The 27,870-nt window shown below is 38.1% G+C and overlaps 1 protein-coding gene and 1 long non-coding RNA gene across 2 annotated transcripts in view; both read right to left on the bottom strand.

Moving 5' to 3' along the window:
- The window catches only part of LOC134795665 (zinc finger protein 3), a 63,560-nt gene extending 54,053 nt beyond the window's left edge, over positions 1–9,507 (bottom strand). Inside the window, exon 1 of the mRNA XM_063767581.1 lies at positions 8,562–9,507. Coding sequence (XP_063623651.1) covers positions 8,562–8,646 — 85 coding nt within the window. The 5' untranslated portion in view covers positions 8,647–9,507. The remainder of the gene's footprint in view (positions 1–8,561) is intronic.
- LOC134795738 (uncharacterized) overlaps positions 1–27,870 on the bottom strand; it is a 319,587-nt gene that overhangs the window by 249,043 nt on the left and 42,674 nt on the right. The window lies entirely within an intron of this gene.

Here is a 27,870-nt window from a genome sequence, read left to right as displayed (position 1 = left end):
TTTCTTGGTCTAACACTATAAATGATTGTCACTTGGCTAATCACCCAGGTTATCGGTAATTTACACTAGTTATCACGATTGTCGCCTAACGCTAAGCGGCCATTAAACGTATCAGCGGATATGGCGGGAATGTTTGTAAACTGTGTTCGCGCATGGGCATTCACGTGAGCATGGGGGCTTTCGGACTTTAATCTGATATTGAGTTTTTTTACACCACATCGGTGGCAAACAAGCATACGGCCCGCCTGATGTAAGCAGCCACCGTAGCCTATGGACGCCTGCAACTCCAGAGGTGTTACATGCGCGTTGCCGACCTTAATTTGATGCTGATTTGATGCTCTAAGGGCCAGTTGCACCAACCACAAACAGACTGATCAGTGATCAACGTCAATCAACAAAGAACTATGAAACTAACCATAAAGCAAAATTTTACGAACGCTAAAACGGTGACAGACGGTTTGGTGCAACCGACTCTAAGTGTTTTGCGGGATGATTAAGGGCTCATTTAGGCTGTGTTTCCACCAGAGATGTGCGAGGATGCGTAGCGGGGGATATGTTTGTTAAGAATCAAAAGGATGACTTCATTTACCTGTCCTCGCTCAGCGCAGCTCTAGTCGGCAATTTTCTATTGGTTCTTAACAAACATAACCCTCGATACGCATCCTCCCATGTCTATGGTGGAAACGCAGTCTTAGACGGCGCGGGAACTCGCATGCGAGTTTAGTTACATCGCGGACTATTGAGGTTACAACCAATTCAGCCGACCGATCAAATACCGCATGTATTATTGATTGTCAAATGTCACTTGAGATTTTCGATGGTTTGAATGTCGCTCGATGAATTTTGTGACATGATATTATTGACGATAAAACATTTTAGGTAGATTAGTTATCATACCCCGCCACAGAATAAATAGTACTAGGTACAGAAGATTCACTCTCTAACAAAACGCGTCTGTTACGATTAGGACAGATATGACCTAGGTGGCGATAGCGCCACGCGCGGCTTATGGCTAGCCACCAAAATTGGTGTGGGACGGATGTACTTGTAGCTACCTGTTGCAAAGCGACGAAATCGCGGAGTGAGCCACGCCTGACACCGCTTTAAAGAAAATGCCTTCCCAAAATTAGAAAGCCTAATTTTACAAGCTAGCGAACTAGGTTTAGAATGTTAGGTAAATCCGCAAATTGTCAGTTATCAGTCGAACCACTGGAGCAGTCACAATCAGCGTAATTTCTGCGGTTGCGACTGGTCACGAATTAAGGACTATGCTGACTAGGTATAAAAAATAAAAGTGACTACTTTCAGACCATCTGAGATCCGGAGTAGTGTTAGTCAAAAATGCAGGCCTAAAAACTGAGAAATCGCGTAGTATGACCCCTTGAGTGTCGTAAAGCGTCATTGCGACATATTATTATTACAACGCCCGCGACAAATATTTTTTTTTTTTTATTGAAAAATAGCCAAAATATCACAACATAAGCGAACTTAAAGTCAAAGATATTCTTGACCAGCGCATCCCAAATAGGCTACAGTGCCATATGATCGGCGCATCTCAGACAGACCCCGACCTCAGTCCTATGATTGGAGCATCTCAAACAGGCGCCTCGCCATATGACCGGCGCATCTCAAACCGAGCCGTCGCGCGCGCAGCCAATCTCACGCGTCGCTACTCCCGCGGCAAAAACGCGAGTCACTGCCTTACTTAGCCCCCTAATCGGTACATGTCTGTCTGTCTGCATCCCATTTTATTATGATTTATTCTAATGTAGGTACCTAGTGTAGTCAGAATCAGAAGTAACGGATCAGACTACGCGCCAAGAGTAGGTAATACATTCTTTAATAGCTTAACAAAAAGATTTAAGTCCCTTTAAATCTATAGGTATATAGAACAAATTAGACTGTTACATATATTTTAGAACCCGAACTGTAGAGCTATAATACTTTTATTTGGAAAATAATTCTTGATGCTGTCTGCACAGTTGCCATCATGTACGCACAGGGTGGCCAAAAAATAAGTGCATTCCCGTTGCCAGGTAGGTTTTGGGATTATACTGAGCCTCATCTCCCTGGCAACGGGAATGTACTTATTTTTTGGCCACCGTGTATATCGGAGGGGCCAAGGTTCACTGAAATATCTGACCATGAGCTCTAACGTCGATGTAAAGTGCAAAACTCGACACGTGTTTAGCCTCTCTACGAAGAGGTGTGGCGTCTGGCAACGGAAACGTCGGTGGACCCCAGACCGTCAACATCTCCAGCATCTCTTGATGATGCCTCGTCGATGCATCAGAGGTAGGGTAAATACGGGTAAGTGTGGCAGCGGGATAAGTGTGACTGGCCTTCACCGTGGGGCCTTGCCACTAAACGGAAGTAGTAAATGTATGAACTCGCAATAAACACGAATCAAAGTGTAGAAGCGGTCGCCACACCACAGCCTCGAACGTGATATCATACTGGGGCAAGTTGAAGGCAGGCGCGGTAGAGGAAGAGCCCCTGCAAGATGATCGGATTCCATAAAACAAGCATGTGGTTCCATGCAGAGGGCAGCCCGCATAGCCCTTGTTCGCGATTAATGGAGGGACATAGTTGTTGGTCACGATCCTCAGTCATGAGGGAACGACGAAGAAGAAGAAGAAAGTGTAGACAGACCCCAATGTGAAGACCAGCCACACTTATCCGTATGCCACACCCGTATTGATTTTTTTTCCAAAGGTTCTAAACAAATCAGAGGGCCTACCGCGAAAATCGAAAATTACAATTTGCGGAGATCTTCCTCTTTTACTCCAATGAAGGCCTAATTAGAGTGACAGAGAAAGATGCCCGCATTTTGCGAACTTCGATTTTCGTGGACCTGAACCGTCGTAGACCGTAGACCTTATGCCAATGCGTAGAAGATATAAACTCCCCTCCACTTGTATCAATCTGCCAATTTATTTCCCTTTAAACTTATCGTTAACAATGCAATAAAGTGCAGAAACAAGTCCCCCAATTACGTGCATTCTGACCTTGACATTTCAAGATGCACTGCATTTGCATATAAACGTAGTAGCCGGTCGGCGGACTGTGCTGCACGAAAGTGCTAGGTTTTAATCTACCCGTCGCTTAGAAGAAAATTTTGGTCAACACTTTTTTGTGTCTGGAAGTAATTTTTTACACATAATGTACGGACGTTACTGGTCCATCGGGTGAGATTGTGGATAAATGCTACTTAGCTTTATTCAATAAAAAAAAAAAACATCATAACTGCTGGAACAATAGAGTAACCATGTTTGCAAAATGGAAATAGTGCCCTATAATAATATCATACGAATATTAAGAGTTTAAAAATACTTAAAATTAAAACTGAAAATTATCATTTCCGCCGCGCATCAATATTTTTAATAAGGTCTGCAAGAATGTTCTTCTAAAGAGCCCAAATACGAGATGCATGGCCTACATTTGAAGATGCACTGCATTAACATATAAACGCATTGACTAGCCGGGCGTTGAAAGTACTTCAAGAATGTGCTTTTTGTACCTAGTACGTAAATTTTTAATACATGTTTTTCGTTTATACCTAATTATAATTGCTTACATTAATTACAATTTATATAGGTATATGTCCTAAAGTTAAAAAAAAAATATTACCCGTAGGTACTAAAAGAAACTTTTGAATTAGCTTGATACTCGTAAAACAAAATAGGTAGGTATATGAAAAACAAGAAAGATAAAGTTAAAAGCTCTGTAAAATTAAAAATGTTTTAAAATATAAGTAATTAATTTCCGTCCACTACAAATAACAAATTGAATTTTTAAGCACTGTACTAAACCGCTAAATTACAATATTTCTTCGTAATCTAATTTATCGTGATATTATTAAAAGTATTGTTGCTTTTTTTTGGGTGACGCCGGCGGGACGTGATTCAATTTAATAGCAAAATTAGTGGAATATGAGCATTCAGTGTAGAGAGTGATTTGTAAAAGTGGTTAAGGAATATAATTTCAGTACCATTTCGTACTTTGTCACAGTGACAATAGTATGAGGTCCCTAGCGACTTTCATAATGATTGTCACTGTGACAAGGTAAGAAATAGCACTGAAATTAAATTCTTTGACTGTACCACGTAGGTTATGGTTTATATTACTGTATTTAATTAAGGCCTTTGAGGAGGAACTAAAAAGTTAAAATCTAATTTTAGACTACTTTAAAAGGTGTTTCGAAAGCTTTCTTCATGGAAGTCATTTTGGGAATAAAATGTTCCGAAGTATATTTTATCATCATGTGTTTAAAGAACTGGGTTCATGTTGGTGGAGCAATTTCCAAGTATCTCTATCATATGCCTTCTCTTTTACCGTCTGATACGTACGACGTTTACTTTTTTTTACTTGGTCAATGTAAGTTCTTATTTGCTTCCATTTTGACTTCTGTAATGGTCTTTATATATCAAAAATCGTCATGTCGAAAAAGGTGTCCCAAAATGTTTCCTCTTTTATTTTCAATTATTTAAAAAAAAAGTGATTAATTTTAAAGGTAAATACTAAATAACATCTTAGTGAAAAGTTATTAATCTTGAAATTCATTATTTTCACTTCCTCGTCGGATTTTATTTCTTACAACAATATTTATATATTAACGCTTTTGTGCATCACTGTACTGTACACTAAAACGTATCATCAGGTTTGTATATATATTATTATGGTTTTAAGTTATTTATTAGAGTCACGATATTTTACAGATTATTTTTATAATTTTGCTCACGGCTTTTTTTGGACATAGGGCATGCAGAGGGCAAATGTGATCACTGTTTTTTTTTATAAAAATACATAAATCAATAATTGTGAATATTCTTTAGGTATACCAAAGAGACCAACTAAGCGCCACTTGCACCATCCCACTAATTGACTCGGGGTTAAGCGGTTAAACCGTTAACCCAGAGTCAAATTGTAGTGGTAACCATGGTAACTCTAGGTTTAACTGGTTAACCCCGGGTTAGTTGTGCAAGTGGGGCTAAGAGAATCCCATTGGATATTTCACTTTTTTAATAGAGTTGAAAATGAAATTTCTGCTTTGTATAACAAATCTGGCATCTATTTTACTATACGTAGTAGTTATGTAAATACATACTTACCTACAATGATCGCAAAAACTAACTCTAACGGTGCTTAAAATGCTTAATTATAATAAAAGATAACAATAACGCCAAATAAAAGCAATTACTTTTACCTCTCGTCTGGGTCTCGGCTAAATCTAACTAAAAAGAAACGCGTTACAATTTTAAAATATGTTGTATTATTTAGTTTAAAGCTGGCCATTCGTTGTCCAGCGAGTTACCCTTAACTGGTTTGATTTGACATAAATAAATGTATTTTCTTTCATTCTTTCTTTCTTTCTAATTCTAGGCTATAATCATTGTTGTATATTTTATTTAAAAAAAGATTAAAATTATTTAATAAACATAATTTATTATTTATTTATTATTTTAATAAAGATTTTCATTTCAATACATTTCATTAAAATCACGTAATGAGATGAGGTCTCTATAAGTTAGAGTGCAATAAAAGTAGTCAATTAGTCCTATCTCTTTTTTTGATCGAATATAAATGTGGTTTTATTGTAAAAACGTCTTTGATCTTACCATTGAAGGAAGTAGGTATTTCATTTTCATTGTTTATAAGTGTAAGTAATTAGCCAGCTGAGTGCCGGCGGCGGTAGTATGTTTTGACACTACATTTTTTACCTTTCTTTTCCTAATACTATTTCCTATAGGGAATAGATGATAATTTTTGTTGTGGTATCATTTTTAAAATTGGAATAAGCTCCGCTTCCAACTACAGCCTAATTCTAATTTGTAAAGTTGTTGCACCGTGGTATATTGGTAAAAGATAGGTCAGGTTTAAGTATTTAACTTAAACTTCCGTAGCACAATACAAATTAGCCGCGTGCAGCCTTAACTTCAAATGACACCGTAGTCAACCGAAATAACTCTTCAATAAGTTTAAGTTAAGTGGTAGTTACTTAGAACTCTTCAGTACTTAATTTTGAATTAAGTATAGTATATTTTTATCGAATTATTAATCCTTTATAGAGATAGATAGGGCATACTTTATATTGTAAGGCATAAATTAAAACATTATCTTGTGTATTTAATCTCTTATGCAGTATTTATATGTCTGAAAGGCAATGAGGCTTGAAATGTGGAATTTTTAGATCTGTTGTATTACAACAGTCAAACAGTATGTCCGTAAACATGTTATTAACTACTGGACTTGCAATATAAAATTATGATTGTCTCAAATCGCAACTAAAGTCGGGCAGTGAACAGGTGTCATTATTTAGCACTCATCATGACTATGATGAGCTGTTCCGCGCTCATACATATTCATACATAAGATGTAGGTATGTTATAGTTACCATAACTGGCTAATTAGACTAAAGTGCCGTCGGCAAGTTGGTTGCTAGGTTTCAACTACATTCGTTTAACTTTATTACTTTTTTGACGCGCTTTTATGTTTTTTAATTTTAATGCACAATGAAATATTTTTTTTTGTTCAATTCTGTATATTTTTACAATCATTATGAATATTATGATTTCATATTTATGTATTTAGTAATCATTGATTTCTTTTGTAATCTGCTAAATAGCTGCTGATAAATTAAAATATATTTATGTACATTTATAATATTTTAAGCTTTCGCGTTTTAAACACATATTAAGTCACATATATATATATAGACCCAAATAAAGGTAATAAAATAAATTCGTGATAGACCCGTGATAGAAATGTGAGTTAATATAGGTACTTACCATAGAGTTATATATTTGACAGAGGGAATGTCATTTAAGACAAACTGTGACACTGCAATGGCGGACGGTTTGAAAGTGTGCTTGTAGACGAGTGATACCATGTAACACAAATTCTCCCCTAATGGTGAAACAATTATTTTCAATATCGTCCTTGTTTTCAAATATTAAAACAGGACAGTTTTACGTTAGACAATAAAAAAAAGTGTGTATCTAACTGATAGGTCTTGAAAATGCGCATTGTTGCACAATTACTTTGTGCAAATATTATTTTCAATACCTAATGATATTTAACTTGTATCATATCTGGTTTTAAACAATAAATAAATATATATAAGGTAAATGTACTAGTGCTCGACATGTTAATGCCCAATAGATGACACCTTGCTGTCACCTCTATTGACAATGACTTATAACTCTAAATCATAATTAGATTCCAAAAAAAGTAAGACAATGTTGCCACTTTTTACTAGCGCGTCTTGTATTTATGTAAAAATAAGTAAATAAAAGTACTTTTTTAAATCGTAGTCGTAAAATTACCAATAAATAAATAAATAATCTTAGCGTATTTATTTATAAAAAGGAATTTACTATTTTACAAACAAATTATTGCAGTGGCAACATTTTTTGGAATCTAATTATGATTTAGAGTTTAAGTTTCAAGATGACATGTACTGGACTGGGACCGCGTCGAGCACCATGTGTATGTTTACCTTACATAACAAATAAACGTTAACTATCAAACATTATTCATGTAAACGTCTTTAATCTCCTTATTATCGGGAAATTACCATACCGACCTAGTTTGAAATGCAAAATCAGTAATTTAGCTATTTACCTAAATATCCTAATTAATGATCTCTTATACACATAATGATTTAATAAGAAGGACATCAATTACCCTACTTTCGGGAAATTACCCTATTCAACTTACTGGTCACACTCCTGTTTCGCATTTATAAATAATGAAATATGGAGATTTTATGTACTATACCGTGATAATTCATAAAATTAGCTATGAAAAGTTATTCCGTCACTTTTTTTCTTTCGATCGGTACAATTCTTGCAGGATTTAACTACGCATGCCGGCATATTTTACATTTTTCTTGGACAAATTTACTTCACTGATGTTTCGATCCGTCTGACGGCAAATTGGTGGATGAGGGCATTGAGATAACTGTCAATGTGTGTGTGTCACGCGTAAATACTAGGAAATTGGTGGATGATGGAATCACAGTTTTTGTCTTAGCAAAACTACGTCCGTAGTATTCTAGGTCCATGGTACTTACATTTGTCTGAATAATTAGAATTAAAAAACTATTTTTTTTTTATTGTCTCGTCTAGGACTACCCATTAGGTATTTGTTTCGGAAATTCGTAATTTAATTAAAGTATTTGATTAATTAATCATGAATCTTTATAATTTTTACTAGTATACCTAATTTTAATTTTAATTGCAAAAGTTATTTGGATTAATGATGTCTGCAATAAAATAAGTTTGTTTTATCTGGATTTAATTTATTGATTTAATCAATTAAGTTTTTTTACGGAGTATGTACCTGCCATTTCCGGGCATTATTAATTGTAACAAAAATAATAAACAACATTTAATTCATGATTTTTTTGCCCTATTAAAGTTATTTTTTGTTAATTTCTTTACGTCGTTGTTTTTTCTGACCATTTTACGATTTAAAAATATTTCTTCCGTATTAAATATTTTTTATTTGAAGACGCGATTTTTTCTAAAAAAAAGAAACTATTTTTTTTCTAATCTTACCTGTATGACAGTAATCTTCTAAATAGTGCCTCGCCGCCCGCTGCACTATCGAGTAGTACAAGCTCACAGAGGATGCAAGCGCCATCTTCTACTTCTCTTCTGTTCTCCTTCTTAATTCTTGTTGTACGAGTCCTTGTCGCTTACAGTGTCATCTTCCCGGTTTGTTAAAAAAAAAACAAAAAATACCAACAAAAACTTTAACTGTAGTTTGTGTCAAACAAAAAGATAGAAACGAAAACCTAGTTTGAACTGCGTATAGTTGCGGTTATTTTGAATAATTTTGCCGAGGGATAATAATTTTTGCTTGTCGAGTGAAACGGTTCCATGATTTAGGGTCCAAAGTCACAATTTTCACGTTCGCGCCGCAAAACTAGCGCCGTCCAAAGGCTACGCGAAATGAAACACGTAATAAAATAATATGAAGGATGGACGCGGCCGGCGCGCGCCGTGGCTGCTGCCTAACTGCCGCCCGACGGACGTTTTTTTGTTTTTTCTCTTCCCCTCGCTGTGGATGCGCCTGAAATATGCCTAAACACGGATCATCCTAGGTTTTCCAAATTTAAAAATACTGGCCGGTGAAATTCTGAGTGCACGAACGGAACGAAAATTTAAAAAGCCAATTTTTATAATGGTTTTCGAACAGGGCGCAACTTCGTTGAGACAAAAGCATTCTTTTATCTGCCCAACTATCATTAAACTTTTATTTTTCCTGTTAGAATCTTACTTTATACATAATAATTAAAAATATACGTAAAAGTACCTATTCTTATAAGATTCGCATTAGAAATCTTTGCAAAAACGTCTCAGAGAAAAGGCGGGAAAGGTTTTCCCGCGTTCCGCGACCGGCGTGTTTACTTGAGTTGTTTTGTTTTTTTTTCAGCGTTTTGTTTCTTTTAGCACATGTACGTGTAATGTTACTATTGCGTTTCGTTCAAACTTTATTTATTCATTGAGAAATATAGCCGCGAATATTTAAAGTAAAGTTCTACTGTTTTTTTTTGGATAAATAAAAGCATTCGGCATGGCAGTAACAAAAGCCTCAGCATCATGAAAAATTCAGAAATGTGAATATAGCTTCCATTGTTTTTGTTTCAAAGTATTTATCGTGGCGAATAATTGTAATCCAAGACACGTGATAGTATTTGTTTACTCCAGGAACACCCCTGTCAACATAATCTCTTAGCAATTATGACGAAACCCTTTAAAAACGATTCGCGTAAAAATAAAGAAAAACGAGAGAAATGTTCATCAACGCGACACTGCCCCCCTCCCCCTGCCGCGGGCGGCGGGTGGCGAAAGAGATGCATTATCTCCGTCCTGCTCGCTGCATCTCGCGCCACCAAGTTTTATATGAAAACTACCCGCTTGCGCAGCAAGCTTCACACTCAATAAGACTTATATGACAATTGCATCAAATGAAAATGAACTTTATTTTTATAAACATAGGGTTAGGTTTGGGTTGGGGTTAATGCTGCAAGTTGCGTGCACATGCGTCTTCACCAAGTTTTCGGATCTTGCAACTGTGAGCACGCACACATCGACATCTAAGTTTAGCTTGCATCTCAACGCGCTGCATCCACGCACACAACCCAACCATCCTCGTACGTATATCGTCTGTGTGAGGCTTATAAAAGTGTGCGTGTAAAAGTTCGTATTGAAGTTTTCGGTAGACTTTCTTTGTGTCGGTGATTTTTTCGCGGCGCCGCGTATGTGTGGGGGGTCAGTGGGATTTTTTTCACTCACACATTGACAGTGTTTGTACGGTTTGCTTGTGGGGCGGTCTTTGTGCGGGGGATTGTAAAAAATGTCGTGTTCGATTCCACCTCTTCATTCCAAAAAGGCTTAAAAGGCTTAGATTTTCGTAGACTTATGATGTTTTTTATCTAAATGGTTAGTACCAGCACTGCTAATGAATGATAGATACGAAAGGTTTTCAGGCTACGTACGTTCTAATGACGTAGGATTTGCATATCCACTCTTCGATTTATGATTTTCGTCGAATTCTCCGATGCATTCGGTCAGTTTTTCGTTTTTTCCTTTTTCTTACAAAGGAAACTCGTGTAGTTTTTAGGAACAAAATGGAAGCTTGTTAGGAGGAATTAGAAAAACGGTGAATATATTCATTTTTGAAAAACCATGTTATCTTAAGTATTTAACTATGCACAACATCGAAGTATTGATTGTGATGGATATATCAACTACACTTATACAAAACAACAAGTCATGCACATATCCAAAACTCTGACTGATATAATTTTGAAAATCGGTAGGGGAGACTTGGTCGCCTAAATTATATAACCATAAATAAATAAATGTCCTAAAAGGAACCAATCGCTAGACTTAGTTAGAATTGCTGTTTAGGTATATTTTAAATTTAATATTACTTAATAATTTAGGTGACCTAGTCTCCTATAGGATCAAGTCTCCCCAGCCTCCCCTGCATAAAAACAAATCAATAATTAATTTTAACAATTGTCAACACAAGTTTTATTGAGTTTACTTTGGGACTAGGTCAATCTTTGAAAAAAAAAATCCTATTATATAAGTAGGTACTTAATATTTATTTATTTTATTTTATTTTATTTATTTATTATAAAATCAAGTAGTCGAACATCATGTGAAACTAAATGTATAGAATACCTGTACCATAGCCGACAAATAGCTATAGAGTCAAACCCAGCTGATTTGCAATGACGCCAATGACAAACTGTGGAAATGTCATCATTCAATCATTCATGTCAAATTTAATGGCTCCTCTACACGATGGGCCAGCGCCGGCCACTCCAAGAGACGCATTTTTGCGTTAGAGGGAGCAAGTGATATTGCTATCTCATTCTACCGAATGGCTGCGTCCTTTGGCGTGGCCGGCGCTGGCCCATCGTGTAGAGGAGCCATTAAAAAATGTTTATAATCGAAATTAAACTTTCGTGAGACATATTTTAAACTGTTTAGACGACAACGGTTTCACTCACTTGAATTTTTAGTCACTCAGGCTCGAGTGCTCGCGGCGGCTGCACCTCGTGGATATAATGACATTCCCTCACTTTGCTATGTTCAATTCGTTGCAAAGTTAGCTTAGATGGACCTATAACTATGACTTGCATTTATACATTCCGATCTGAATAATGTTAAAAAGGAAACTAAATAAAATAATGCAAAAAAACCCTCACTGATCTCATAGTCCATCTCAATACTTTTATGCAAATTGTCTACAGGTACTTTTCATTCAAGTGAAATGAAAGAAATCGACAGCCTAGCATGAGGTTTACCCAACGTTGTAAAGGGCGATGATGTTAATAACTATTGATGATGATGATGATGATATCCTGTTATCCCTCATCAGGGACATAGGGCTTTCAGAAGGGATTTCCATTTTTTGCGGTCCAGCGCTGCCTCTTCCAGCTCCGCCCAGCCGAGGCCAACTGGTGCTTCTTCTTCTGTGTCGGTTCCTCAAGGCTGAGGGTCGTGACCATCAGGAGTGCAGTTCTTCACCACCGCTCTCCAAACCCCCCTGTTATGGGCTAACTGTATTGCCCCCTGGATGTTGACGCACGGGCGTCGCGTATGGCATCAGACCATCGAGCCCTGCCTCTACTTCTTCTCCCTTTTGTGCAGTTGGTGGTTAATACTATTATTGTAAAATATATAATGTTATTAACAACTAAAATTAAACGACTGAGAAGGTGTCTCTTGGGCTATTTCAAGCTTTAAATTACCTTCCAACGATCAATTTAATTACCTATAGTTCGTTTTTTCTAGCATTAGAAAAAAAATCGGGCAAGTGCGAGTCGGACTCGCGCACGAAGGGTTCCGTACCATATAAAAAAAAAAACTAAAAAAAAAGCAAAAAAAAAAACGGTCACCCATCCAAGTACTGACCACTCCCGACGTTGCTTAACTTTGGTCAAAAATCACGTTTGTTGTATGGGAGCCCCATTTAAATCTTTATTTTATTCTGTTTTTAGTATTTGTTGTTATAGCGGCAACAGAAATACATCATCTGTGAAAATTTCAACTGTCTAGCTATCACGGTTCGTGAGATACAGCCTGGTGACAGACGGACGGACGGACGGACGGATGGACGGACGGACGGACGGACGGACAGCGAAGTCTTAGTAATAGGGTCCCGTTTTACCCTTTGGGTACGGAACCCTAAAAACTACGCGATCTTGACGCGTCTTTTATTTTTCTTCCGTAGGGCGCCGTTCATTTATTACGTAAGACGATTTAGGGGGGGAGGGGACTCGAACATATCTTATTTTGTCTTACAAAGGGGAGGGAGGGGTTTCCTAATTCTTAAGTAAGATCGCAAAGATGCGGTTTTTTTTCAATTTTTATCAAATTATGACGTTCAAAATAATACTTCTAGACTTCCACACTCTATGCTATCAAACACGGTGCAGAGTTAGCTTAAACGCGTTCCAGTACCTTTGTAGGTACAAATAAACATTCCAATAATGTTCTTTTTTTTAAACAAACACTAAAACGAACCAAACGTGTTCTCTTTTTTTTCTTTAGATTCTTACGTAATATATGGTAATATAGGGGGGAGGGGGTCAGATTATACTTATTTTTTCTTATCTAAGGGGAGGGAAGGGGTCAAAAACTGACAAAAATCTTCTTACTTAATAAATGAATGGCGCCTTGGTATATGACATCTATTTCAGTCTATAAAACCTGTTGTTTCGCTCTTTCATGAACAGCCACGAAGACATGCTAGCCCTTCTAGTCCAAATACTCATACGTCAAAACACATTTATGAAAAACCACTCATAATAATGATATGCATTAGCGCTGGCGTATTAATCTTCCAAATACTACGTTATTAGGAGAAAAAGAAATAAAAGGAAGGAGGTCAGTAACTGGACTGAGAGTACGGCACACCGAGACGGGGTTGTGGTCAGGGCCGTCTTAAACTATGCTGGGGCCCTGGGGCACATAAGAATTTGGGGCCTTTTTGGAAAGTAAAGAAAGCGAATTAAACTAACATTTTTCTACTATGATCTTCTCTTTATTATGGGTAATCAAATATACTGTTACTGTCTGTCCTTCGAGGCCCCCTGACGATGGAGGCCCTGGGCACGGGCCCCGTGTGCCCTTATGGTAAAGACGGTACTGCTTGTGGTTAATGCTTGAGATTAAGCTAGGTTTAGAAGCCAGTAACGCTGGCGCCAGTCTTCAGACAAGCCAGCACTGGCGGGAATAGACAAGCGTTCTATGCTGGCAACCAGCGCTGGCTTGTCTTGAAAAACTGTTTATACGAGGTCAATTTGTTTTTCGGCGATTTAATAGCCCACAACTTTTTGAATATAATTACACGAGTCAGATATACAGACACAAAAAAATCAAAAAATTACAACCTAAAAACTAAGATATACTTATTCATGACTCTTTCATTGAAAATTTGTCACTTACTTTACGTAAATTTAAAATTGTTGCAGTTACTTACGGTTACGGCTAGCCAGCCTTTAATTCAAATCTAGCTAAGTAGCCAGTGCCCCCAGCGCGTGTGCACGTACTTAGCTCGCTCACATCACATGTGTAAATAGTGTGCGATCAAGACAAGCGCTCGTTTAGTGTGGATACGACTTATTATACGATTGCTTTTGAGCGTTTTCCAAAAAAAATTACATTTCATTCATGTCTTCAAAATATTGACTTCTTGGGCTTTTCATGTATGAGGCGTGAATTTACAAATGATTCTGAGTAAAATGAGCCCAAGAACTAAGAAATAATTTGAAGACATGAATGCAATGTACATTATTTTTGGAAAACGTTCATTTTCTTTTTTATTTACCTACCTGTCGTGGCCAGGTCATAGAATTAGATTATAAATAACAATACACGGTGAATTATACAAAAAATAAGTGCATTCCCGTTGCCAGGGAGGTTTTGGGATTAGGTATACTGAGCAACTTTTACTATGGGTGGGAGCAACCCCGAAACGCGAAAAAAAAATTTACTCTCCCATAGAAAATGGACCAGCCAAAATGTATGAAACAGCCAAATTTTTTTGCGATTTCGGGGTTGGTCCCATAGTAAAAGTTGCTCAGTATAAACCCAAAATCTCCCTGGCACCGGGAATGCACTTATTTTTTAGCCTATCTGTACATATCTAGACTACCTAGAGTCTGTTCGGAAAGAGAAGAGTCGTGGAGTGTATTGGGCCTCATACATTCCACGACTCATCTCTTTCAGCACAGACTCCAGCTATAGCTCAAATTATATAAATATTATCCATATTATTCTAGCCGCTACACACGGTAATTACATCGTCAACATCTACCAAAAGCACAATTATTGGCTACCGGCTCTACCAGTAGCCACGTAGCCACGGGATAGATAGGCAAGTAGTGACTATACGTACATCATACACTAGCTAGTCCCCTATTGATAGTGTTGTGTTTCATGCCGGTCAGTAAGGTTGCCAGAGCTCAACGAGGGTGCGGAGTGTTAGGGTCGGTAAAGCGCATGTAACACCTCTGAAGTGGCAGGCGTCCATAGGCTTCGGAGATTGCTTACCATCAGGGCTTACGTTTCCGGGCCAGTCTACAGTGGTTGCTAAAATCATAATCCTTTCTTTTTTGCCTTATTCTAAGAAAAACAAATCAAAACATACACCATTTCACACGCGGCCCACATACTAACCTATTTTCAAGGTTCACCCGTTGAAATATTTAGTTAGTCACTTTCGTACGAAACTAGTTTAGAGAAGAATGCATGCAAACGAACTCACTGCGTCTGCTCTGTGTATTCCTAACGCTTATAGAGTTATAGGTGAGTCGAACTCAATTGTAACTCCCGGTCTTTTGATAGGCTTGCGTCTTTCTAGCCGCTACACACGGTCTTTTAATATCCCCATATAGATCCAACACGTAGAGGCCCCTTGGAGAGCTTTAATGTCATGTAGAACGCCTGCTGGAACCCGTCCACAGGCGCAACAATAAACACCCAGCAGCAGCAGCAGCAGCAGGCATTGGGACTATTGTAGATAAAGTGAATTGTATATACTTTATGAGGACCATTTTATTGAAAGTTGCACTTTTTAGGGTTCGGTACCCAAAGGGTAAAAACGGGACCCTATCACTAAGACTCCACTGTCCGTCTGTCTATCTGTTTGTCACCAGGCTGTATCTCATGAACCGCGCTAGTAAGACACTTGAACGTGGAACACCTGAATGTGGAGAAAACACACATCATTCACTTTAGTCTGCGTTGCTCAAGTCATTATGAGTACTCATTAAATATTATGTGCAATGGCCAACCTGTGCCTCAAGTTGACCAAGTAAAGTATCTGGGGCTAACCATTGATGCTGGATTGAAATGGGCACCCCATATCGACAACATATGTAAAAGACTGTCCTCTGCTTGCTTTGCTCTTAGCAGGCTGCGACCATGCCTCAGCTCCACTAACGTAAAGAAGGCCTATTACGGTTATTTTAACTCTATTTTAATCTATGGAATTGACCTTTGGGGCTCGGCTGCGGAACGAGAGAGAGTATTCAGGCTCCAAAAAAGAGCAGTGCGTGTTATCGCCGGTGTGAGTTGGGATCATCCTGCAAAAGACCTGTTCAGGCATCACAAAATCTTAACTTTACCCAGTCTGTACATCCTAGAACTGGCTAAGTACGTAAGAAAACACATTCATCTGTTCCGCACCAACGCTGATACGCACGGCTCCATTACCAGACGCCGGCATGAGCTTAACTTACCTCACACACGGCTCGTTAAAGCTAAAAAATGTCCTAACTACATTGGTACTAAGGTTTACAATACAATCTCTCCAGCAATTAAACAGGCTTCAAGTTACAATTCATTTGTGCGACAAGTAAAAGCGAAACTTGAAATAGACGCTTTGTACTCGATTGATGAGTTTTTTTAATATATTCAATGAATAAATAATAAATGCACATGTAATATTTAAGCTAATAAGTAATCTATTATAAAAAATATCCAATATTGTAATATGACTGATTGACAACAAAATGTACCTAGATTTAATAATATAAAATATGTTGTTTGTTACAAATTTGACGTGTAAAATGTATATTTTATTAATAAAAAATTGAAATTGAAATTGAAATTGAAATTGAACTTTTCACAGATGATGTATTTCTATTGCCGCTATAACAACAAATAACTAAAAAGTACGGAACCCTCGGTGGGCGAGTCAGTCTCGCACTTGTCCGGTTTTTTATTTCAAAATTGGATTTTTCTAATTTTCGATTCCGTTACCATCTTTCATACATTTTGTATGACGGTAACGTAAATTACTGCAAATATTTGAAATGTCTTTCTATTTGATAAAAGTCAGTACATTATTTATACTGGTTTGAATGAGCTTTCGACGGCGGTGAGCAGTTGGAAAAACACTCCTGCACGCCACAAAATCTTATAGAACCTGAACGTGAGAGACGGCCCACGTGATGAACTTAGAGCCTTTAGGGCTGAAGGGCTCATTTAGACGATGCGAGAACTCTCATGCGAGTTTCATTACATTGCGGGTTTTGATCGGTCGGTTGAATTGGACGTAACTAATACTCCGCAATGTAATAAAATCACATGCGAGTTCGCGCGCTGTCTATATCAGCCCTTTGGGCTGTTACGTCCAATTCAACCGACCGATTAACACCCGCAATGTAATGAAACTCGCATGCGAGTTCTCGCATCGTCTAAATGAGCCCTAATGCTTCGGTTCGGTCAAGATAAATAAAGCTCCGAGGAATTCGACGGACAGTGGCACTTGTGGCGTCATTCGCTCTACAAATTTAGCATGGAAAATGGTAGCATGTTTTGTTTAGCTGTGGCAACACTCATTCAATTGTTACAAAAAAAAAGAAAAGACAATTTCGTTCGGCACGTTTCCTGGAGGCGAGAGCGCAGTCTACTTTAATATGTCCAGTCTGTGGAATTGGCCGTCTTGACCACATATTGGACTACGGAAGCGTCCAGTAACCACTGCGCGAAATTCAAAAATTGTATGGGTGACAGACCTTTCGTGCCTACATTTCTCCGTCTTTTTCTACTGACAAAATTGGTTTGCCAGCCTATATTTTAATCATTTTATAGGCTCCCGTTACCTCTGCCATTTACGCGGTTGTCACACGTATGCAATTTCGCACTTCCCTTGTGAAGAATGCGAAGACCGCCTTAGTCGCTGCCACTCGTGGCTTGCGCTACAGCGAGGGACACCGGGCGTCCTTGCGCCGGCCACTTTCCGTTTCTACGGAGCCTCCAGAACACTAACAGGAGGGTTTCGCGGGTCTAGGCCTGCCCTGCCCTAATAGTGTCGACGCAAAAAGTGAGTTAGGGTTAGACCAAGAAAAGTCTGCAGCGATTTTGATAGCCCACGCAGTGCAAGTGTCATTTTAAACGTCAAACTTCTATGAAATTATGACGCGTGACGTATAAATAACACTTGCACTGCGTATGCACTCAAAATCGCTGCAGACTTTTCTTGGTCTAACTCTAATATTAAATATATACCACTTACTTTTGGATACATGTTCAATTAACAATGATACAATTTACTCCATTCTTTTTTTGGCTTTATATGGTTGTATACCCATACAACCATTTCCAGTCGCCGTTACGACGCGGTGTTGACACATCTTGTGTCGACACCGTCTGTTTCGGTCACAATTCCAGTCGCAGAGTCGTCGCCGTGTCGACACAGTTACCAGAAATGGGGAAGGGTCGACACATGACACAAAGTGACATAAAGTGTGGTCGCCGTGTGCACACATTGTTTCGGGTTTGCGACTACTTTATGCCAAAATCATTCGTTCATTCGTTCATTTTGTTCCTGTCAAATGGAAACTGTCAGATGGAAAAATACTTAAATAAAAATAAGTGACATTAATACGCCATCTCTTAAACGGATTACAAGACGTAATTATATATTGTTTGCATTTATATTACAATATGACTTAAATTATTATGGGGAATTAAACTGCTCGAGTGATTTGATAAACTAAGTGTAATATAATCAACGCGCCACCACATTGTTGTAGTTTAGCCGGAAATGAAATTGTTTACTTCTCAGTGCCTGTGTTCATAACTATATTATTTGAAGCATTTTTAGTACTTCGATGCGTATACTATACTTAAATAGAGTCTGGCTAGCCAAAAATTGTTGACAGATATTTCGTTGTTGTATCACCAATTGTCTATGATTTGAAATAAAAGCTAAAAGTCAGTTGACAATTTATGTCATTCATTCAAATTGTTTGCGGTTTATAAGGGGGTTATTTTAAGTAATATTAATAATGTCTATACTGAGTGAGGTTCGCAAACTATTATTTAAGCTCGTAAATAATTACGACAATGTGCGAAGTCGACGTGTAGCGTTATATAACGAAAAACTGCAATGTTTACAACTCCTAAGCAAATGTAAACAAATTAGAAGGTTGGTGCTCTATAAATATTTTGATACTTAGCATTTAGCATATTTGGCATAGTACTTGTGTATTTTTTTGGTGATGCATTAATATTACGGTATGATCGAGCTAGGTCTTATTTACACTACATTTCATTTTTCGCCTTGTTACAATGGTATATGGTGAGAAAGTGTTAACATATGTGTTTATCGTTGACTGTACTTCACATAGTAGTAGAAATTATGTGAGCCGGCATTGAGTGCACGTCAACGTATATTTAACTTATATCCTTAGGTACCTTACGTGTGCACAGAAAATCAAAAATATTTTCTAGTATCAAAACTATAATTCCTACTACACAAAGTGTGACCAGCCCAAGATTTTTTGAATTTCCCGCCAAACATTTGGGTAAAATTTCAGTAGCCAGACTCTAACAGAAATAACGCTTTACATACTACCAAACTTGTTAATTATGATGTATAAATATGGTTTAAGGCTGAGAAATATTGCAGTCACAAAGTAGTTGCAATGTTTCGACTTTGTGTCGACTCTGTGTTGACACATGACACGCGCTGTCAAAAGTAATAACAAAGTTACTGGATTTGCAAAATGGCTCCTTGTGTTGATTTGTTTTCAGATATTCTCAAAGTGTAAAAATGCCGTGGTCAGAGATGGGCATTAATCGATTAACTGTTTATTCGACTAATTAATGGAATAAAAAAAGTTAATTCTCAAATTTTAATCGCGATTAGTTTAGTCGACCTAACATAGATTGAAATTGAATTAATCTGAATATTAATCGAATAAATTATCGATTAAATCTCGATTGAAAGTTGACAGGGGGCCATTTTTGTACGTAAAAATAATAGAAATGTCTTGCATGCAGATGGTAGCAAAACACTTTGTCATAAAAGTCGAGATGGGTGTCGATATATAGGTTTTAGGGAGTGCCGATTTCGAAAATAATGATCATTTTGGAATCCGAAATGGCGGCCATGCACTGTGTCATAAAAGTCGTCATGGATGTCGTTTTATACGTTTTAGGGGGCCCCAATTTTGAAAATGATGACCATTTTGGAATCCAAAATGGCGGCCATGCACTATGTCATAAAAGTCGTCATGGGTGTCGTTTTATAGGTTTTGGGGGGCGCAGATTTAGAAAACGATAACCATTTTGGATTCCAAAATGGCGGTCATGCACTATGTCATAAAAGTCGTCATGGGTGTCGTTTTATAGGTTTTGGGGGGCGCAGATTTAGAAAATGATAACCATTTTGGATTCCAAAATGGCGGCCATGCACTATGTCATAAAAGTCGTCATGGGTGTCGTTTTATAGGTTTTGGGGGGCGCAGATTTAGAAAATGATAACCATTTTGGATTCCAAAACGGCGGCCATGCACTATGTCATAAAAGTCGTCATGGGTGTCGTTTTATAGGTTTTAGAGGGCGCAGATTTCGAAAATGATGACCATTTTGGATTCCAAGATGGCGGCCATGCACTATGTCATAAACGTCGTCATGTATGTCGTTTTATAGGTTTTAGGGGGCCCCGCTTTCGAAAATGATGACCATTTTGGAATCCAAAATGGCGGCCATGCACTATGTCATAAAAGTCGTCATGGGTGTCGTTTTATAGGTTTTGGGGGGCGCAGATTTCGAAAATGATAACATTTTCAATTTAAAAATGGCGGCAATGCACTATGTCATAAAAGTCGTCATGGATATCGTTTTATAGGTTTTAGGGGGCGCAGATTTCGAAAATGATGACTATTTTGGATTCCAAGATGGCGGCCATGCACTATGTCATAAAAGTCGTCATGGATGTCGTTTTATAGGTTTCTGGGGGCACAGATTTCGAAAATGATGACTATTTTGGATTCCACTTTTATGACAAAATACGTAGCCGCCATCTTGGATTATAAAATGATCATCGTTTTCGAATTCTGCACTCCCTAAAACCTATAAATCGACATCCGTGACGACGCAAGTTATCTTTATTTTCAGATCTAACAAATTGCTACAGAATACAAAGGACAAAAAAGAAGCGAGGAGGTAATGAAACAAGCAAAAATACAGATGATTCCTCGACGCAATTGGGTGATTCTTAAATTGTGTCCAGATTTTTTTTGTCATAAAAGTTTATATTTTTCACATATTACTCTCACAAGTTCCGTGACATTTCGACCTTGTAATTTTTTAAGTAAATGTTTTTGTTTATCTATGAGGATCTCACTAGAATAGTATAATCAAGGTATGTTTATATTTGATGAATGAAATAGTAACGCAAAAAAAAATATATTTGTGTCTTATATTCCTGCCGAAGACTTTTATTTTACCTTTTCCTTCTACACAAGTTTGGCCAAGTAATAAGAATTTAGGGCTCTCAATTTCATTTTGACTTCTACAACAGTAAAGCTACGAGGCCATGTTTGGTATCGTTTTCGTATAAATTCGCAGTACCAAATTTAGTTAAGGTATCACATTGACACCATTCCGAAGTAAAAACATATAAACTTATTAAAATACTTTCTTTTAAACTCCTCTTCACGCTTAAACTGCTGAACAGTTTTAATTTAAATTTGGTACACATATATTTTGAGTCCCGAGACAGGATATAATAAGTTATCTCAAAAATCATCCTTTAAAGGTGTGAAATGAGGTGTAGGGGGGAATTCAGAATTGACTTCTTGAAGAATACTGTTTAAGTTTAGGTTTGAAGTCATGTTTTTTCATCATTTTTAACTAAATCAAAGATGTAGACCATCCCAAATTTCATATAAATCGGTTCAGCGGTTATTGATTTCCCGTACAAATTTCCACGCCACTTTTCACACCTTCAAAAGATGATTTTGGTTATAAGATCTATCCTATGTCCTGTTCCGGGACGCAAACTATTTCTATACCAAATTTCAACGAAATCGGTTCAGCGGTTAAGCGTCAAGAAGAGTTTCAAAAAAACCGGCCAAGTGCGAGTCGGACTCGCGTATTAAGGGTTCCGTACATTAAGTCCAACTCGCGCTTGACTGCACATTTCTAATAGTTTTTCCTGTCATCTATATGTAAAGAACTATTTTGTGTATTCAGACGGACATACATACAGACGCACGAGTGATCCTATAAGGGTTCCGTTTTTTCCTTTTGAGGTACGGAACCCTAAAAAGATTTATTTTTATTTTGTGAAATGGTGTCAATGTGATATCTTAAATGGATTCAGCACCCCAGATTTATACGAAAACGATACCAAACACGGCCTAGCACCTTCACTGATATAGATATATCAAGATAAAATTGAGAGCCCTAAATAAACTTTCAAGAGCGGATATCTCAAAAACTATTCAACATATCGAAAAAATTGACTGAATAAACTTGTAACAAATTAAATAAACTTTCATTTTGTATAAGTGGCCATGTCGCTGAGATGCATAGTTTCCGAGATATAATCGAAAAACGGGAAAATGGGACCTTCAAAGCCCCCTCTCTCCCCCCCCGCTCAAGGGCTACGGCCGGGGACTTTTGATATGTTCACCTCCTAACTTGTCAAACCGAGTTACGGAGTCAAAAATTGTGTTCCGAGCATTTCCCTCTACAACTTTTGGAGCATTCGTTGCCTGACCTAAGTAGCTTATTGAATTTCTTTAAAAACTTTTCTGTAAAAGGTTGACGGGTGTTGGGTGTTTATATGGTTTCGGTCGATTATTATCATTTGCATTGCCCATGATGACTTACTAGAATTACGAGCACACGAGACACTAATAGTAGTTTGACAAACCTTGGTTTTCAAGAGGTATTTTATATTGACATTTGCTGTCACAAATTTGCTGTCAGATTTAGTCGCAAACCGCACGCAAAGTGCACACAAATGTGTCGACACCTTGTTACGGAAAAGTGTAGACACGGCGACGACACTTTGTTTCGAAACAATTCTAGACACATTGTGTGGACTCTGTTACGACACATCTGACATTTAGTTACCACTTTGTGATTCTGCGACTGGAATGGTTATATGGGTAACCATAGCGGTTATATATTATATAGAGTAGGGAACCCTGACAATAATTTTCATTTCTTATTCTTACATTATAATTACGAGGGTCGAGATTATATCTTGGTAATGGAGAAATTGCTCAGAAATTACCTATCCTATACTATACGGAGTAGTACCATCGGCCACACTGTTAACTGACAGTTCGTAAACCTTATTACAAAAGGCAATAAGGTCCACCGATGGATAGTTAAGTTTTTCTGTTTGTACGGATGGAGAACTCAGTCAAACTGAAACAGTCTCCTAGCCTATTTGATAGTGACCCTGCCTACGAAGCAGGTGATCCAGGGTTCGAATCCTGGTAAGGGCATTTAATTGTGTGTTCTTCCCAGATATTTGTTTCTAAGTTATGGATGTTTTCTTTGTGCATGTTTTCTATGTACATAACTAGTTTAGTATGGGATGACCGTGGTCACTAGCGGATTGGCAAAAATCATTGCCAATCTATTCTTTTTTCCTATCCTACGAACGAACGACGAACAATTAACGCCCAACGTCACACTTAATTGCGCATTTTTTGCATTCAATTGGGATGACTCACGCTAGACCGGGCCGGGCTCGGGCCGTTGCGTCCGACACGTCATTTTCTATAACGGCTGATCGGTGATCACGTGGTGCTTTCTATAGAAAACGCAACGCCGGAAGCTCCGGCCCGGTCCCGGCCCGATATATACTTGGTCAAGCAGATCTTGTCAGTAAAAAAAGGCGGCAAATTTGAAAAATGTACGCGCGAAGGGATATCGTCTCATAGATAATTTGAATTTCGCGCCTTTTTCTACTAACAGGATTTGCTTGACCATCTATAGCAATTAAACAAACTCAAGTCAAACGTTTGAATAGACCATAGACTATGTTCGAAACAATTTTCTTTTTAATTCCGTCTCAAGCGCTAAGCAGACCCATCCATCTTCGTCACCGGCCAGACATCGTGCATTAGCCCAGACCCAGCTGCCGAACTAGACTCCTCTCTTTCACCCACAAAGAAAACTATTGTTTCTTACTCTTGCTTACACATATCTAACTTTAGAACGCCAATGCAAAGTTAACTTTAAATTAATGTAGTTAAGGTTTCATTTTGAATTGTCGCGAGATGCTGATATGATATTTTGATATTAACTCTTATCGGAGTTCTTAAGCGCCTCGCTTTGTTTGACAGTGAAATGATTCAGCATTTTTTAGTTTTCAAAACGACTTAAATCACAATTCTGCCGTTGAATTTTCAACTTTGTTCTTTGAGTGGGAGGGTTTATTATTGATTATGGGAAATAATTGAATTAAATGTACGAAGCAAGTGTTAATGGAGAGTGCAATCTTGCTTGCATGGTTTTTGTGATCAGCAATTGGTTTGCGTTCAGTTTACGTCATATGGTAATATTAATACCTAAGTGTATAATCATATTAGGTACTTATTAGCCTGATAATATTTGCCATCACTACACCTTATAAAACAAAGTCCCTCACCGCGTCTGTCTGTTTGTGTGTTCGTATGTTCGCGGTAAACTCAAAAACTACTGAACGGATTTTCATGCGGTTTTCACTAGTGTCCGACCGAAACATGTTTTTTTGCCGAAACCGAAACCGAAACCGAATGTTCGGCTTTGGCTCTAGTTTCGGCCGAAACCGAAACCGAAACCGAAACTTTTGTAGACTTGTTAAAATCGTTGAAAAAATGTCATAAAACCTTTTACACACATATTATGGGGCTGACAACACCCAATGTCCTTGAAATTGATGTTACTTAAGCAGTTTTTTAAGATAATTACTAGAGTTAGACCAAGATAATTCTGCAACGATTTTGATAACACATGCAGTGCAAGTGTTACTGTAAACGTCTTGACGACGAACGTCCAGGACTTGGTACAAGGTCAACCAAAAAACCAACCAAAAACGCGAGCGCAGCGAGCGCGAAATTTTTTGTTAACAATATCACAAGGCCGGGTACCGATCTTCACCTGGGCCTAAAAGTCCGAAGTGCCCCAGTGAGGCGAACTTTCATGCGAAGTCAAAGCCGTGCTTCAGGCTTCAGGATAAGTAGTTAAGCACAGACTCCAACTAATGTCCATTGTATTAAAAAGCAAGACCGTAGGCCGAGCATGGCGCAGCGAGGCCAAATGCTAAGCTGAAGTAGAGGACATGTGGAACACAAACCAATGGTAAATTGAGGTAAAAAGTGAGGCTAAGGTCGAGCATTCGTATGAAAAACTGTACTGGGGACACTTTTAAGGGTTTTTTCTTCGTTTTCATCAATAGTTAGCTGTTCAGCTTCGCAAAATATTAACTATTGAGAAAATCAACTTTGCGGCACTAGTTGAGGTTAGCCTTTAGCGTCTCTTAAAATTTGCCATTAGAGGTAGATAGAAAAATGACTGAATAAGTGAGTGAATAAGAGCGAAAAAGACATCGTTCGACTCGGGCCGAGCTGATACTCGGCCAAAGGCTACGTGCGACAGTGCTATCTCATTCACTCCGATACAATTAGACAGTGTGCGCGTTATAGGTATTGACAGCCTCTTAAGACTGCGTCGACCGTCCAGTGGCGCTCTCATTAGTGGAATTGTGTTTTATAATAAACCAATTAATTTCTATACCTATACATGAATCAGTATGTATTAATATTGTAGTCCTACTTATTCCCCAACTTTTGGTCTTTGTCCGAAGTACCATTTCGTAAGTTTCGGCCCGGCCGAAAGGTTCGGCCGTTTTTTGGCCGAAACCGAAACTACAGCCGAAACATGATTTTTTGGCCGAAACTGCCCGAAACCGAAACCGAAACCGAACCTTCGGTCGGACACTAGTTTTCACCTATCGATAGAGTGATTCCTGAGGAAGGTTCAGGTGTATAATTTGTGTTCGGGCCGTGCAAAGGCCGTGCGAAGCCGGGGCGGTTCGCTAGTTGTCAATAAAATTATATTAAGTACCTATTCTGATTTTTAGTGCATTTTTTTTCAAGCTATTTATTTTAACATTCGTGTTATTATCAACTATCAAGTGTGGGTCAAATCTCGGAAGCACAATCAGAACCAGTTCCTGATCGTCATTTTTATGATTTAGGAGGCAAACGAGCAGACGACAGTCTCATCTGACACGTGAGCAGGGGTGCTAAACTCCTGACTTCGGGCAAACTCGGCTCCGTTCGGCTCAGCATTGCTCCGTGCAATAAGGGTTGACACAACTTGACGTCCCTATGCGAGCACGACCACAGATAAGATAATGGCTTGAATTTTGACAACCCTAAATAGCCGAAAGGGATAGTGCCATATATTAGAAAAGGACAGTATGATTCGACCCTGAACCGCTGTCAAACTTCGGCTTTGTAGGAAGTTTCCTCTCTGTACGGCAGTACTATTACTTTTCTGTGACGAGAGGGGTTGCAAGTGCGTTTCCGCCTTTATTTCACATTTTGACTACTCTTATAAATATGTACCTACAACGGTTGCATAAAACACTATTAAAGTTACAACCCCAACCGCGACTTCGAGTGAACTAATTTCCGTGGAACGTTATCATATTGGATACTAGAGGATATTGTAATGAGAGTGCCTTATAGATACGACGGAACGCGACTGTAATCCATCTACTTCACGACCGCGCTCGGGGTTGCGGTGTAGCTTAAGTCATGAGAGAACTACTATTTATGTATTTCATTTCATTTTACAGTATTTTTAGTTACTCAAGAAACACATGAACCCGTCGCATAAACGCCGCTCCCATACAATTAAATTTACGCTCTCATTTTAAAACGACATGTTTCCTACATTCTACATTTCATGAAACGGCATGAACGTTAATTTTACTTAAGGGTGGTACTCCATCTGTCCAATTTCTTTGTCCAATGTATATTGCGTCTCACCTTTTGCTTTAATGAAAGAGTGAGACGCACTGACATTGGACAAAGAAATTGGACAGGTGGAATACCACCCTAATATACCTATATTCCTTGCTAAAAAATAATATACAAAGAAAATAGAGCGATAAGAATTTATTTTATGTCAAGGAGTCATTTTTGAAACCGTCTTTTAGGGTTCCGTACCCGAAGGGTAAAAACGGTTCCCTATTACTAAAACTCCACTGTCCGTCTGTCCTTCAGTCCGTCCGTCTGTCTGTCACCAGGCTGTATATCATGAACCGTGATAGACAGCTAGACTTGAAGTTTTCACATTTTTGCTGCCGATATAACAACAAATACTAAAATCAGAATAAAATAATATTTAAGTGGGGCATACAACAAACGTGATTTTTTTGCCGTGTTTGCGTAATCGTACGGAACTCTTCGTGTGCGAGTCCGACTCGCACTTGGCCTGTTTTTTTAAGATTTTTTTCTAAGTAATAGTACGTGTATATCTCCAAGAGCTAGACGCTTATGCCTCGCGCCCTCCCTAGCTGCATGATGCATTAATCCCTGTTTGCGGCGGACGGATGCTTAACAAATGGTCGCAGGTTCAGTGCCGGGCTTGCCGAGGATCACTTCAACCGATTCTTTTAAACCACTTTTGTGTAACGATTAACTTTTAATTATGTAGAAAGAGAGGAGCGATGCTACTAACTATAGTCTGTCTTTAGGTATTTAAAAAAGAGTAAACAAAATCTACCCTCAAATTGCTTCTTAAGCCAGTTGAGGGTAGATGAAAACATTACACGATCAAATAATGTTAAAGTCAGGTCGTTCAGTGACAGGTTTTGTATTTGGTTGGTTAATCAATAAATGTTATAACTACCCGAAAATGTACAAATTATTTGTTTACTTATATAGAATTTCCTAAAGATACAGAGTATAGTAGAGGATGAGACTATAAGGGTCATAAAAATAGCCTAGAACCATTTTTCGAACGATATTAGACTAATATTAATTAGTCCACGAATTGTCAAATCGTATGGGTTGTCATGACA

The sequence above is a fragment of the Cydia splendana genome, chromosome 12 (assembly GCF_910591565.1).
Source record: "Cydia splendana chromosome 12, ilCydSple1.2, whole genome shotgun sequence".
Classification (NCBI taxonomy): domain Eukaryota; kingdom Metazoa; phylum Arthropoda; class Insecta; order Lepidoptera; family Tortricidae; genus Cydia; species Cydia splendana.
Note: the sequence above shows the minus strand (reverse complement) of the source record. Positions and strands in the feature narration are given on the sequence as shown.